The 15,907-nt window shown below is 39.5% G+C and overlaps 1 protein-coding gene across 1 annotated transcript; it reads right to left on the bottom strand.

Moving 5' to 3' along the window:
* Positions 1-12,262: 12,262 nt before the first annotated feature.
* Positions 12,263-14,851, bottom strand: GJD2 (gap junction protein delta 2). Its single transcript, XM_026051889.1, has 2 exons — positions 14,720-14,851; positions 12,263-14,148 (listed from the first exon to the last, which is right to left on the bottom strand). Exons 1-2 carry the CDS (start codon positions 14,788-14,790, stop codon positions 13,305-13,307), a joined length of 915 nt encoding a protein of 304 aa, XP_025907674.1. The 5' UTR covers positions 14,791-14,851; the 3' UTR covers positions 12,263-13,304.
* Positions 14,852-15,907: the final 1,056 nt, after the last annotated feature.

The raw sequence follows: 15,907 nt of genomic DNA, 5'->3' as shown, positions 1-15,907 counted from the left end.
TATGGCTTCTGCACTGTAAATGCAGCATGCACACACACAGACAACAGTGTAAACATAACATTATATACATGTGCAGTTCCATAAGGCAATGGAGTTACTGATGCATATAGAATTATGCACAAGCTGTGTTGGACTGCAACCATAACATTGTATATGTCAACCCTACTGAAAAGGAAAGATATTGTATGTTCAATTTGCATTTCCTTTTCTGACAGCTCCCTTAGGAGATAGTACAAAATATTTATTATTTATATATAAGCCAGCATGTCAACACATTTTTAGATGACTCAATGTACTTTTTTTCTGTCTAGCAAAGGAAAGTACAGAATAAACTATTTATGACATTTGTAACTGTTCCAAGAAAGTTTTTGCACAGCCAGCAATATACAAATTATATATAAAATGCTGTTTGGAAGGAGTATTTTGGTATGTTACAGATGTTACTAATTTTTTCCATGCTACTGTCTATATAAAACTTCATATGAAATCTGCTCAAAAGAGCATTCAGTATTCTGATATCTGTCCACTTTGTGCACTTTCAGATGTCCTGAAGTGGTATGCCAGCTGTTAGGAAGGTTGTATTCTGCTTCAAAACCCACAGGTATAGAGCAAACATATTTTGCTATGCATACCATCTGGTACCTGTTTTTACCAGAGAACATAGTGTATTTAATCATTAAATCCCATCTTGCAGTACTTTAATCAGATTAATTCATACAGATATATGCATTTTTCTCCCTGTGGATTTTCCAGTCAAAATAATTTGGTTACTTTATGTGACAGCAGATGAAGTCACTGAACCAAATTCTGCACTAAGATACACAGCGATAATCAACAGGAAGTCAGTAGCTTTGTACAGGTGCAAATGCTAGAATAATCAGAAATGAATGATGGTTACTACTAATGTAATAAGTACTTATATGTGTTTAAATTACTATATAAATTAATTAATAAGTATTGAATATGACTTGAACAGCAGTATTAAAGGCATGTGCTGGTTAGGAGACAGAAGTAAGAGAAATATTGTAAGGAATTCAGGGTGATTACATAGATAAAATGGAATAATTTGGGTTAGTAAGTTCTAGTAGAAGGGATTCTGCCAAGATAAGGGTATACTATGAATTTACAGGCCCGTGTTTGGCAAGAGACAGGCATAAACTTCATACTTGTATTACACAGACAAGCCAGAAATATTCACTTCACAAAGTGGAAAAGTAGCAGCACTAATCATATAGACATGTTTGCATATTATAGTTACTATATAGTCAAGAAAGTGACCAAAAGTGATAATTTTTCTTCACTGTCTTTGTTATGTCTTGAAAACATTGCRTCAGAGATGGTCATTGAAATCACCCTTGCACCAAGATATCATGCGACAGTTTCAGAAAGGGGGAAAAATAAATACAAGCTGATCAGTTACAAGGTTTTCATTTTCTAAAAGCACATATATGAATTAAGAGAAAAGATTAGTGGAATTAACTAGGCTGCAGAGCTTGTTACTCATGTAGGAAACCTGTTTTTTTTTTTTTCCTAAAAAAAAAATGCAAATAAATACAAGGATTTTGCTTCTTTAAGAAATAGTAAAAGTAAAATAATGTCAGGGGAAAATAAATAGTCACTTTGAAAAATAAAATTATTATGTATTCCATATGTATTTCCACTTTCTGTGAAAATGAAGATAGCATGTTTATGGCTACAATTCATTACTCCCTAAGAACTCAAAACAAGTTTTTATTTTGTGGTTGAATCAGTAGACTTGTAAAGTTAGTAAATGATAATCCACTGAATTAAATAGTTTTTGGAAGTCAGAAGGTTACAATTAGATGAATGTGTTGCTTTTCTCCCTGATATCAAATTCCCTTGGGTGTCACTGCACTGCATAGAGAGGATATTTTTGGAATCTCCAGTTCTTTCACCTTCAAGTTTTTTGCATAATAAGATTCACTTCTGTTCTTTTTTTTTTTTTCTTTTTTTTTTTTTTTTTTGCCCAGGATAGCTGATAAATTATACATTACTGTCTTATAAGCATCTCAGGTTTGGATTTAAAGAATTAGAGCCTCTCAGCAAACTGAAATTTTGGCCCTTTCTTCTTGCCCTGGGCAGTAGATAGGGATCAGGCCCTCAATGTGTGCAAAGTGGCACACTTCTGCCCTTAGTCTGGGCCTTCGATGTAAAACCTTCAGCCAAACACAGGTCCCTGAAGAAAGACCGTGGGAAACTCTGTCCTTCAAACCAATGTTGCATGTTCTTCAGGGAATTTAATACCTCTCAATCAGAATCTGCTACATGCAAAACTCCTACTTTAAAGCCAGTTTCAGGCTATCAGGTGTGGAACGGCACACAGCCCCTGCTCCAAGAACTGCTGAGGATCTTCAGCCGTGGCTCACYCTGCTCAAGAAACACCTCCTTTCTCTCCCTCCCTCCCTCTTGTACAGGTGTACAGGCTCAAACTACTCCTGCTCTTGCTTTATTTTTGCAGGATGTTTGTAGAGTCATAAGCACCTGACTTGGCACCAAGGCTGGAGCTCTGAGTTGAAAGAACTGCAGCTCTTTTTGTTTTTTTTTCACTCCTTTCTCTGCAACTCTGTGAGACACTTAGCAGGGGAAGTATGTGTGAAATGCATTTACTGGTAGGCTCTTTTAACTTAAACCATTTCAGAGTGCTAGGTGTTAATATAGCGGCTTACCCTACTCAACAGCATTAGGGAACTTTTTGAATGTCTTCCCCACAAATTTATTTATGGGGAGTAAATAAAAGGGAAATTCTAAGTGGAGTTATTCCAGCTGTATACTGAAGAAAGGAAGAACCTCAATACACAACCTATGCTGCAAACATTTCTGCACAGTCTTTTCCAGTCAAGTGTTTATGTGCTGATATTTGTTCAGAGCACACTGCAGATAAGAATTTCATTATCTTCACAAGCAGACAGGCAGCAGTGAGCTGCTGTCTGCTTTGCTGTAGTTAAGCCTTCAGACCTGCCACCTGTAATAAAACAGTGAAAAATTATTCAAGTAGACCATTGCTGAGATTCTAACAAAATATTTATGAGAGGTATTTTATATGCTTTGAGATGTTTTCTTTTACGCTTGTCAACAGACTTCTCACATGAATAAAAATGGGGAGACAGGAGTAAGGACTGAAATATAGTCTATTAATCAAACTGACCAGATTAAAAAAAATGAATGTATTAAGTGATCACCGCAACCAAGAAGATGAGACTATCCCTTCATACGTGTAACGATATTAATCAGAGATGGTCAAATTTTTCCAGTTTTCACATCATGTACCATCTATAATGCACTGTAATACAGACAAAAAGATTATTTTTTCTTCCATAAGATGAAAAGTTCAGATGAAAACATGGATTCTTTTCATTAGAGAGGAACTCCAAATATCTAGAGTAAAGCTTCCTTTGCAGAAGCTGTGACACTGTTGACTGACACAGGAGCAGCTGTGGACGAGGGCTATACAGCCTGATGCCTCAGCCCAGGAGAGCACCTTGGCACGAGCCACTGGAGAGCAGAAGTCGCCTTGCTGACTCAGAGCCTAGTCCAAGGGCAGTGAGAGGTACTGCAGAAGAGCCAACTCAGACCGCTTGTGAAGTCACTGGCCACAACTCRTAGCTTCGTTTCATGCAGGATGGGGCTCAGGGCTCAATGCCTTCAGAAATGTGTAGTCAATCTGCACTCAGGTTATGGTAAAGTTCCCTCACCTAGAGTAACAGGCCTCCCCTTGCAAAATAAGCAAATAAGCCCTGTATGTGCAGAGCTCAACTTCATCTTTACAGAGCTTACCATGTTACTTAAAATGCTTTTTCAGCACTTTGGAAAAAGCTGCACACTCCTGCATGCGTGCATACCCCTGGGGAGGATGCAGCACACTGAGTGTTACAGATGCAGTGCACAGGCAAAGAACGGAGCCCTCAGTAGCAGCTTCAAAACTCTTAGTTGGTGAAAATGGAATTGGAGGAAAAAAAGCTGAGAAAATGACAGAGCAACCATGCAAATAGTGATTCTGACCCATCAGTCTTGGCAATAGACCTGCTTGTAACCTCTATACACAGACATCTGCACTATGAATTATATCCATTGTTTTTAGCAGTGCCATTTGCACATTATAACACCAAGAAGAGATTTTTGCCTATGAGTAAAACTCCCTTCTATTTGAAAATTAAATTAGGAGTTTGAAAAAATGTTCACTTTTTTTTACTCTTCACTGTATTTTGCACATGACACTGTATTCTTTCTTAGGATAAGCACTCTATTTTGCACATGACACTATGTTCTTTCTTAGGATAAGCCTGAGTATTTCTGATTGATTGACTTTGAGGGACGTAGTCCTCACATTTCCTTAGGTAGAATTCTCCTTAAAACGTATGTACTAGTTCTGCAATAAGACAACATTTCTGGAGGAGTGATCTCAACAAAATAACTTTGCCTTCTATATCTCTAAATGAGTGAGAAATTAAGGCCTTAATTTCATCCAATAGCCCTCGTGTTTTACCAGGAACCAATTTTGCASTATAGATTGAACACAGGAATAATCATGCCCAGGGCAAGTGGCCATATTGCAGGCAGCTGCCCCTCTCAGGAAAAACGCTTGATGTCTTGCTGAAGATAAAGGAATCCATCCTCGGCCAAACAAGAACCCTCAGCGAGGCTGCTGGCTGCCTCACAGCCCTGCAATGTGCCAGCAGACAGCACAGGCAGGCATGAGGGCACAGCAAAAGGCCGCTCACGAGTGCAGGAAGCTGCTTGGGAAAAATGAAGAAGACAGGGTGAAGACAAGGGCATCACAGCTTTCAATTCCAGCCTCTCCTGAGCAGTAGAAAACCAACAGAGACAGGTCTTATTCCCTCCCTCCCCTGGTTTGGTTTACACTGCTAAGGAGCCTTCAGCCACTTCAGTGATTTTAGCTACTATGAGAACATGATCCAGCATGCAAGGACAGACTGGGAGAAAACACCATCTCCCGGATATATAATTTTATCCCATACTGGGTAATTACATGAAGAGGGATACTGGGAAAAACATACAGGAGTTTTAGCCGTTTGTAGTAAATATGCACTCCATACCATATCTTCAAGATAACCACTCAAGCCAGTGGCCACATGCTCATTACATTTAGGAATTTTCATGTAAGTTAGGAATTTTCATGTAAGACTGCAGCAGCCTTACCATAGCAGTCACAGCCCTATAGCAACTCTTAAAGCCTTATAGTAGAATTGCATGCTGAGTTGCTGACCTATATGACAAAGATTAATGCTCTAAACACAGCTCCATCTTTACATTTTCATTTTAGAACCTTACATGCTTGCTAAGGAGAGAGCATTGTCAGGGACCTTAGCGTAGCCAAGTTTTATGAGCACGTTATTGGCATGATCCTTTCATTTCTTCTTTAGTTCAAACAGAAGGTCATTGGAACAAATAGAGGAAGAATTTGCAGGCTTTTCAGCACCAGGGCAGATTGAATTTCCAAATACTGCATAGCTATTTGGCACAATATATCACTGTAAACTGTGTAATATCTGCAAAGTATAAACTGCAATTCCAATGGTGTGACAGTTTCAGTGTATCTAAATTGACACCTCTTCAATAAAACAGGCTAAATTTAGATAACCATATGCTCATGCTGATAAGCTAACTTCTCCCTGATATGTGTTTTCATGAGAGAGTACAGAAGGGACTCAAAGTTTAATCAGATTAAAGTCAGTTCAAAATACTATATTAATTTACAGTAGAAAGGTCATGTTGTTGAGAAAACAGCAGGGGATGAATATATTTCCCTTGATACACAAGTTTTAGCTGCATGACTCCCGTTAATGTTAATAAGAATCATGCTGCCAGATTCATAAATCGTACTAGAAATACTCTGTCTTTCTGTGCTCTGACTGCAATGCAAAAAAGGCTGTTTTGTTAAAGCCTATTTTCTCTATACTGTCAGCAAGGCAGAGCTCAGGAGCTTATGTATACCAGCAAAGCAGTCTTTTTTTTCAACAGAAGTGTGTTTAAGAAAATATTAAGAAATACTAACGTATAGTAAGAAAATGTGGCCAACTTCAAAACTGCTTTCAAACCTTCACATAATTTCTGATCTTTTTAAACAATCATTTTGAAAGTTTAAGCAGTAATGATTTTAAAACTAAGCTTCTCAGCAGTCACACTGATTTTTTTATAAAAGTCTGAGTATGCACGTATCATAAACAGCACAATCATATCCTCTCATTGATGTGTGACTAAACTATCCTACAGACACTGACTTCACTTAGTATATGACATTTACAAATCCCACATCACTCTAAAACTCCTTTTTTGTTCATTTGTGTCCCACTAAGCTCTATGGCTCCTTTGACTGCTCACACATGGCTGTCTTACTGATGTGAAAGTAAGACAAAACCTGAGATACCACATAAAAACCCAAAGAGAGACAAAATCATTAGAGTCCACTTACTTATAGCTCTGCAGTTTTGATTGATAAAAGAATTACATGAAAAAGCACAGATTTCTTAAAGTGATAATTTAAGTGATAAATAAAGTGTAACTACAGAAAGAAGTTGTACTTAGAGTACTTGATTAAAAAAAAATTCATTGACGTAAGATTCCTCTCTTACGCAAATTTGGTGAAAAATCTATCATCTATGCTTGCTGACACTCTTTGAAAATTAAAATATTTGAGAGAGTATTTAGAATATCAAGTAATTATAATAATTACAAAGGAAAAAAAAGAAGAAAGAAAAAGAATATCCCTGGAGGTATAACCCAAATAATCACCAGAACGTTAAATTAAAGGTTAAGGAGATCAAGAAAATTTGCACTCTGCAGAAAAAAAACACAGATGCAGCACTATTAACGTCAGAAAGCTTTTTTTTTTTTTTTCTGAATTGTGTGCTTAAGATTTCACTTTGAAATTGTTTCTATCTCCTTTATAAATTGAAAAATATCTACAGCTTCATTACATCAGAAATCTGAGGCATTTCACTTTCTAGGAGATCAGGGCAAATATAGAAGAAACAACAAAGTATTTTCTTCCTCTTACAGTTACATTCCCACTTCCATATGAGAAAACGGAGACAGAAAGCTGAATGCATCATAGGCTGCATGTTGCTTAAGCACACTTGCTTCAGGACATGTAATGATGTCAGATGTGGAAACTTCTTTCTGCAAAACAGCAGATGTACATGTGTATATACACATGTATATATAGTAACACACCTTACATAAAGGTCATTGTTAAAGAAAGCTATGGGAATAATAAAGAAATTTCTAGGACAACCACCCTTCTTCAAAACATTCAAGCTTTTAGGATGCCACTTTCAGTGCAAATGTGAAAGTTGCTTCATGTTTAAGCTCTACTGACCATACATGCATTCACTAGGCATTTTCACCACAAACACCCTTTAATGTGAAGCTTTGAATCTGATCACCCCATATATATCTGCTAGCCATGTAGAGTAACCTGTGACAATCTGCAGGGCACATTTTCCAGTTCTCATTGCAGACAAATGATGGAGAATGTGGCACATTCCAAACACCTCCGGATGTGTTAAGTTCACTGACAGCTAGGAGTAGCCACAGGGACACTAGTATTCATGATGGCTTGGACAGTSTAATGTACCAATTACTCTCTTCAATTAACAAATTGGAAAGCATTTTCTAAATAGTTTCTAAAATTGTTTTGATTACGTAAGAGATACTGCAAGGAACATTAAATATTTGTTCATGTTCATGTTCATGTTCAATTTATTCCGAAGCTGCATAAGTAAGTCATTACCCACCTGTTTTTGTTTTAATACCTGCAAATCCTTACTTTTCCTCCATTGCCCTTTTGCTTCCTTAATCTGTATCTCTTCATCACCTGCCATTCTAAAACATTATAAAATCCCTGTGCAATTTTCATTTTGACAAGAAGCTTGTAAGTTTAGCTGCATTACTGATGCTAAGAATGTTTTGCTTTAGCACTCCTCCAAAAAGATTTTGTTAGAAGATTTAAATCAGTGTTAACAATTAATGACATTTTTTTCAAAAACAGGGACAGTTTGAGTTTTGACCAGCATTTTTCCACCTGTCTTTGGAAAAAAAAATGTTGAACAAAAAATGATCGTGATTGCACTAGATACTTCATAAAATATTTCAAAAATCATAGCTATTTTTAGTTATTTACTACAATGTTTGTTTATAGAGAAATCAGATGCAGCATAGTTCTGCTTTCATAGAGAGACCAGAAGTCCTATATTTCTAAATCAATTCAGAATATATTATCTATTATCCATATACTAGTATATAGATAATTCTCTTCCCAAACTACATACTGGAAAACATATTTACTTTCACATTCTGTTGAATAGGAGACATGAGGGGGAAATAAAAGAGAGTAACTGTATATGTGCATTTCCAAGAGCTAGAGATCTGATTCWCCCTATAATTCTGTCACCATCAGAAAAAAAATAAGATATTTTAGTGCTACAAACTACAGGTCTCCCTTTGGCTGCACTTTAGACACACACCTAGTCAAGTAGATTTGCTATAGCAATTGGAATAGCCTGTAGCCACAGGAAAAGGGGTGCTCATGGATGTCTTTGCATGTCAAGTGTCCAACCGAAGCATTGCAGAGAACCTGCACAGATTACAGGTATGACATTTCAAAAGTCTATTTGGATGTGTGATGTTCTGTATCCATCTCTGAAGTAATCCATAGCACATCAGTGTAATTCAGATATAACTCCTTTAGCAGTCTTGAAAATCTTTTCATATGATATTATTTTTATATATTATTTTATATGTGACTCTATGGTTATATATTTTTTGTGTTTTTATATAGATGGTTATTATATATATATATAAAATAAGTATGCTTGTGTGTGATTTCTTCTTAATGCATTCTCCATATTATCTGACTGCAGTTAGTTTAGATTTCGGACTGCCTGCTGCAATGCACATTAACAGAGAGAATATGAAGCACTTCCCAACAAAGCTTTTCTTCACAGTSTTTCGGTGTAGGGGAAACTGGGTTTAGAATTTGACTTAGGGCTTACTGACTGATACTAACCTTGTAAAGCTTACAGTAAAACATAGTATCAGGAAAAAATACACCAAAATATTGAYGAATGGATCGGCAGTTCAGAAATAAGATGATCTCCCCTCTTAATATCAGGAAATAATGGAACTGAGTTTCTCCTCAGCTGGGAATCCACTTGCTTCCACAAAAGACAAAATCTCATCAWTGATGAAACAAAAAGATCAGAACCTATATGAATAAAACTATGCCTGTTCTGTCCCTCATGCCTTTCYATTTTTTAATTCCATTTCTATATTTTCATACCAAACAAAGCATCTAAGAGGTTCTATGGAAGGAATAAGGTGGAAGGGAACATTTACATTCAAACAGAATAAAGACAGAAGGGGACAAGGACAAAATCCAGCCTCTTGCCCTACCAAAAATATGACTATACCTTTGGATGAAAAAATCTTCCTCACATTTATCCTAAGCATTTCATGTTCTTCTTTCCCCATAGTCCTACATGTCAACAGTTCTGTCCTACCTGTTAGGTATAAAGCAGGTATAAGGTAGGTATAAGGTATGTAGGAACCCTCTCAAGAGTCTCTGAGCATTTCTGACTTCTCCAGCACAAAATGACTCAAAATCAATCTTGCTGCTTCCTTGGTTTGTTCATCTCTCTTGATCTGCTTATACTACAGACTTTATTTAATAAAAACAAAAGCCTTTATATTTCTTCAAAGTCAATGGTCTGTAAAGCTGAGCTAATTATAGGAACTATCAATTCAGCTTACCCATGTAAAATGTAGTGTTCATCATTAAAAGCAATTGCTAAATATTTTTAAATCTTTCTACAGTATATCATTGCAACTTGCATAGCTTTTGTAAAATGGTTAAAAAACACTATATAAATTATTCTTAAAATTCACACTAGTCTGGAAAGAACAAGATAAAGGATAACCATAAATTAAATAATCATAACTTTTAACATGAGATGATATTAAAGTACCCCAGAACCAATTTTGCAGTAAATTCTGTTGTAGGACTCCATGAAAGCTTAATGATCATAATTTTTCTGTTTGCATTTATTATAAGACACACAGCTGACTACCAGTACTAAACAGGACATGCAATGAATGAAACAAATGTAAACTGAATGTTCATAGCTAATGTCTGATTCTTCCATAGGTATCAGTGATAAAACTCTAATTGATTTTGGCGAGGCAGTAATGTTCCATCCAGCTTCGTGATCACTCAGTTCTGTTCAGTTAACACACTTTTCCATTGCTGCAATAATTTTTAAGCATTTWTTCTGTAAATGAATAGTCTGCTCTCATGCAAACAGTCCATTAGCATTAATCATATGACCGACATAATACATTTAAAAAAAAAAAAAATTGCACTATTTCTCTTGTTCTTGACAAGTTAGAAATGAAAGATAATAAATGGAAATGATGACTAAAACAACTGCTCTCTCAACACTATTTCACWTCTTTTCTGAAATAAGAAAAGCCATATTCTGTATAATGAAAATAATGGGAATTACATTTCTGTTGACCAAAATCTCAGTCTGCCTAGGTTATCACTGATCCTGCTGCATAAATTAACATTTGTGCTTCCTTATATATTTCTCTTGCAAAATTCTGAATGCTTCTAAGTTACTGGGGTATAAAATGCGCAACTGCAGAAAATAAAGGAATGAACAGAGTCATTGAAATTGACTTTTATAAATGGACCATTTCTTTACCTTATCTACAAGATTTTAAGGTAATAATAATATCTTATATCCATCAAGACAAGCACCTTCACTAGTTTTGACTAAATATTGCTTTGCAGCTACTGGAAATAACTCACATTAGGGCTTCTGCATTACAGGAAATTATGCTGAACCTGATCCAAAGCCCWATGAAGTCAGTAGGAGTTTTTTTCTCCAACTTTAATTAGCATTAGATCAAGCCCTTTGCACACAATCTCCCATTTCTTCAACATTAAAACAATGCCTATTACTGTCAAACAGCATTTTCCTCTTCGAATTCTACTCAAAAAGAGATTTTGTAAACCATCCTAGGACTCTGCAAAATAAAAATCAGACTTGGATTTGTGTGTCAAATAATAATTTTTAGAAGGTTGTTGTATTGCAGATGGAGATTTTAGCTGCCATGTTGTACTTCTAAAAATAACATGCAGTTTTCCACAGTGAGTATGCAGTCAACTAGCAGTATCAGTGTGCCTTTATATCACAAAGAACTATTGAGAAATCCATTTTTTTGTGGGTTTTTATAATGAAATTGGAAAAAGTATTATTTTCCCTACATGAGGAAAATTATTTTTAACATATTTAAAAATATGACAAAATTCAAAGATTTTTTATGTTTCAGAGTGGAAGGAATAAATCCACACATGAAAGTAATATTACATTATGTAAGCATTAATCAACATTTTTTTTAAGTCACAATGCTGGCAAATGGCAAGGAGGAAATGTTAACATATTAACTGTAAGCCAAGAGGAAAAGATTTGTGTGCATGGTCTTCACACGGTAAAAATGCAGTAAAATCTATTGTCTGAGCAAAATAAAATAMAAGCAAAATCCCATTTGCAAATCTGATCYCTTGTTTCCTTGTCATATTGTAAAGTGTCCCCAAATTTTCCAGCACCATTTTGCCCCCCCCCTTTTTATTTTAAGACACCATTTACTTAGCACTTTTATTGTTTTTGAATCCTGATCCAACTCCTACTGTTACCACTGTGATATTTTCCCTAGTCATAATTAAATAGGATCCTTAAGTAAAATTTAGTGTCCTATATTAAAATGGCCACTATTAATAGAGATTCTTTTGTGACCACCTTAGTGGTATATTGTTAAGTTAGTGGGACATAAACAGCACATTTTTTTGAACCAGCTGCAGTTTCTGTTTGRATTCTCGGATGAAAAGCTGCGTTTGTCTGAGCTATAGGTAAATGTACTCTGGCTATTCCCAGAGTGACCTTGGCAGCCAAATACGTTGCCCTTAGCATCAGCAGAAAGCAAGCTGTTGGTATCAGTGGGTTTTGGATCAGGCTTTAGAGAGAAAGAGCTTGCTTAAGGAGGAACACAGGCATCACGGATAGTCTTGATTTCCCAAGCTTTGTCAGTGCAGCAAGACACTTTGAGCCCTGAAGAAGGATTATTGCAAGTCAATTATTTTGACCTTTTATGTTTCTATAGTAATACACAATAATAAAGAAGAGCAAACCTCTCCGGCTTACAAAAAAAAAGGCAAATACTTTATTTATCAGTAGAGATTTTAGCTGCTTTTTACACCATTGCAATGACTGAACAAATAGCATAAAATAAACAAAGGAGAGTATAAAATTACTTTATTGCAGCTGGTATCCCGAGACAACCTTTCGACTAAGTACAGAGTTAGATGTTTCAAGTATGGCACTTACATAAATAAGAGCAGAGAGAAGGTGATATATTCACAGTTAAAAGCAATTAACTCTGTTCCTTTGGTATGTGTGTCATCATAGGTGATTGTAGGTAAATACATAACTTCTCTGACATGAACCAGCTCCATCTTATTTATGCACGTATTAGGGAATAAACTGAAATATACGGACATGTTTTATAGGTCACAACTAGTGTAAGATGATTAAGGTCTCTGGTGTGTATGTGTGGACAGGCAAACAAAAAAAATAGCAAAATTATATTCCACATTTATTGTTTAGCATTACTAATTGTTGTACAAACTATGTTAGAAAATAGCTAGTAATACACACCAGGAATGAACGCTGTGATCCAGACAAGGAAAATAACATCGGACATCAGTGAAACAGGTGTGCACAGATGTCCTGATCAAGCCGTGGTCAGGTTCCTAATAGTGCAATTACCCTCCTTTTAAAACATGCTTACATTTGAACATTGCAACAGTTTCCCCACCCCACCCCACCCCATAGACAGTATCCTTGCAGGTTTTTAATAAGAACATTCTACACGTTTACAACAATTAGCCAGACAGTCCAAACTGAAGTCTCTCATCCTAATGATGACCAAAAAGCTGCTCCATCGAAAGATAACACCCAGTCATTAGAAAGAAAAAGAATAATAACAGTAGCTGTGCTGTAAGGCTAGATCAAGCATGGTTTTTTAGGTGTTTTTTCAGTCTTTTACATAGCACTGCGTTTTGTATCTAGTTCAGTAAGTGCAGATCCAATACCTTAATGGCTTTCTTGGTGGTTTTTATAAAATGCTTGCCTAAGCAATGTACCTTTCTCTAATGGTGTCTGGGTCTGTTCCACCTGGCACAGGGTTTCAGTTCTGTCACAGCCTCACACATAAGCTGAGTCACTTGACTGAGTCCTGCCAAAGTTAGGCATGCTCATTCTTGGCAGGTCCTTATTTCTGATTTCGTATATGGATTTCCTTTTTGCCTGTACTCCTCTCACTGCCATTTTGATCTTTCTCCAGCCCAAGTGGTTCAGTTCTGCCAAATTGAGCACCACACAAATGCCACTGACAGCAAACATGAACACCAAGAAYACAGTCTTCTCAGTGGGTCTAGAGACATAGCACTCTACTTCTTTAATGCAAGGGTATCTGTCACATTCGTACATGGAAGGGACATTGAATCCGTACAGAAAATACTGCCCCACTAAGAATCCAATCTCTAGGGCATTTCGAAAGACCACTTGGATGATATAAAATCGAGAAATGCCTTCTTGCCTCCTCATCTTTGACTTTGTAGTTCTGATAGCAGGGTTGGGGATTTCCTTCACTTCTAAGCAGTCTGGCTCTGCCTCTTTGGTGGAGTTCTCGGTGTTCTGCAGCACCCCATTGACAATGGTGTTCTTGATTTTCTTACTGTCCTCCCGCTTCATTGAGTCCTGGTCTCTCTCCAGGGTGAGGAAGACAGTGGAGTACCTCCGCTCCCTCTGCTTAGCAGACTGGTGAACGGAGTACGTTATGAAGCAGAGGCTGGGGGTGCACACCATGATGATCTGGAACACCCAGTACCTTATGTGAGAGATGGGGAAAGCCTGGTCGTAACAAGCCTGGTTGCAGCCTGGCTGCAGCGTGTTACACACGAACATGGTTTGCTCGTCATCGTACACCGTCTCCCCTACAATGGCCACGATGAGGATCCTGAAGATCACCACCACGGTCAGCAGGATCCTGGAACAGAGAAGCCGGTCAGAGCGCGCGGGAGCTGTCCAGTGCTGAGCGCCCGGCCGGCACCGGCGCCGCCGCGGGACTGGCGCCGCGACGGGGACCGGGGCTGCGGCGGAGCGGATCGTCCGCGCTCAGAGAGCTCCGGCAGCCTCCCCTCGGAGCACAGGCACTCGCATGGACGGCACCGGGCCCCGCGGCAGCGCGGAGAAGGACGGCACCGGCCTCGGGCTGTGCGGCACCGCGCTGCCTGGCGGTGGCGGAGCGCGGCCAGCTCCTACCCCGCGGCTGCCGCTTCCCAACCGGCCCCCGGGGACGGGGCGGGCGGGTTGAGGCGAGCCCCTCGCCCCGGGGACCTGCGCCGCGCTCACACGCACCCGCACAGACATGGAGAGAGCGAGCGCCGGGAACTCGGCCAGTCGCCCGACCGCCCCAGCGCTCCCGAGCAGGGCAGGCGAGCAACCCCGGAGCCCCACGAGGCCCCCCGGGGTCCCCTCGAGCCCTCCGGAGTCCCCACGAGCCCTGCGGAGTCCCGTCTCCCTCCCCCTTCCGCCCCCGAGTCCCCCGGAGCCCTTACCTCCCTATCATAGTAGAGTGCTGCTGCACGGCAGCTTCCAGTAGCCTCTCTAGAATAGTCCATTCCCCCATCGCTGTTCATCCGGAGACAAAGACTTTTGCAAGCGCCGAGGATCTCTCCTCTCCACTTCTTCCTTTTTTTTTTTTTTCTTTCTTTTTTCTTTCTTTTTTTTATTTCCCCTGCTTTTCCTTCTGCGCGTGGGGGAGGGAACAAACAGACGAGCAACCCCCGCTCGGCCGGCGGCGGCGAGGCGGCTGCGCCCGGCAGCTCCCCCGGGGACGCTGGCCCGGCCCGGCCCGGCCCGGTTCGGCCCGGCGGAGCTGGGGGCGCCGCGGCGGCCGCTCGCGGCCCTGCCCGGCCGGCTCGGTGCGCGGCGCAGCGCAGCGGGGACGGAGGAAGGTTGGCTTTTAATGTCTTGCTGCCTCTAATCTGCCTTTAAGTAGTGCCCGCTTGCGTCACTGACAGGTTGGTGGAGAGCAGCCAAAAGCGGCGCTAGGATTTTCTCATTTTTTATTATTCTGGAGGAAATAAATAAATAAATAAACAGAATAAAGCAGTGTTGGAGGGAGGAGGGAATAAATAAATACGCGAGAAGGAGGAAGGAGAGCGGGAGGAAGAACTGCCCGCGCTGGCACGAGCCTCGCTTTGCCGCCGAGTGTCCCCTCGCCCAAGCGGGCAGCGCTCCCGGCCGGGYGCTCACCCCGCTGCGGCCCCGGGCCTGGGCAGGCACTGCTGCCCTCCCAGGGCTGAACAGCATTAGCTGCTGCCCACCAAGCAGCCGGGTCACAGAGCCATCACCTYGCCTAGCAGCACCGCTTACCCTTGAAGATATTGAGCTTAAAACTGCATTTTCATTCTCACCTGATTACAGCTATTTGCACGACATAAGTATCTCTGGGGGAAAATAAAGTGTGTCAATAGCTATTCCAGAGAATTTGGCGCTTGGGAGTGGATTCATGCTAGGGAAGGTATCAAACTTCCTCCAATCATCTAAAAATTTTGCAAGTGCTCTGGATAAATCTTTGAACTATAATCAGTCTACATATTGTATTCCCTTGAGTTAACTGTATTGTGTTTAAAACAGTGTTTTCTATTTAGTGCACACCTTCCAAGGCTGAACCAGAGGCTCTGCAAAAGAATTTTACATAAAACATTGATGCCAACTGGAATCAGCTACTTTAATGGTGA

This window comes from Nothoprocta perdicaria, unplaced genomic scaffold (genome assembly GCF_003342845.1).
Source record: "Nothoprocta perdicaria isolate Ctin4 unplaced genomic scaffold, notPer1 scaffold_8, whole genome shotgun sequence".
Classification (NCBI taxonomy): Eukaryota; Metazoa; Chordata; class Aves; order Tinamiformes; family Tinamidae; genus Nothoprocta; species Nothoprocta perdicaria.
The sequence above is the reverse complement of the archived record's forward strand: the minus strand, read 5'-3'. Positions and strand labels throughout refer to the sequence as shown.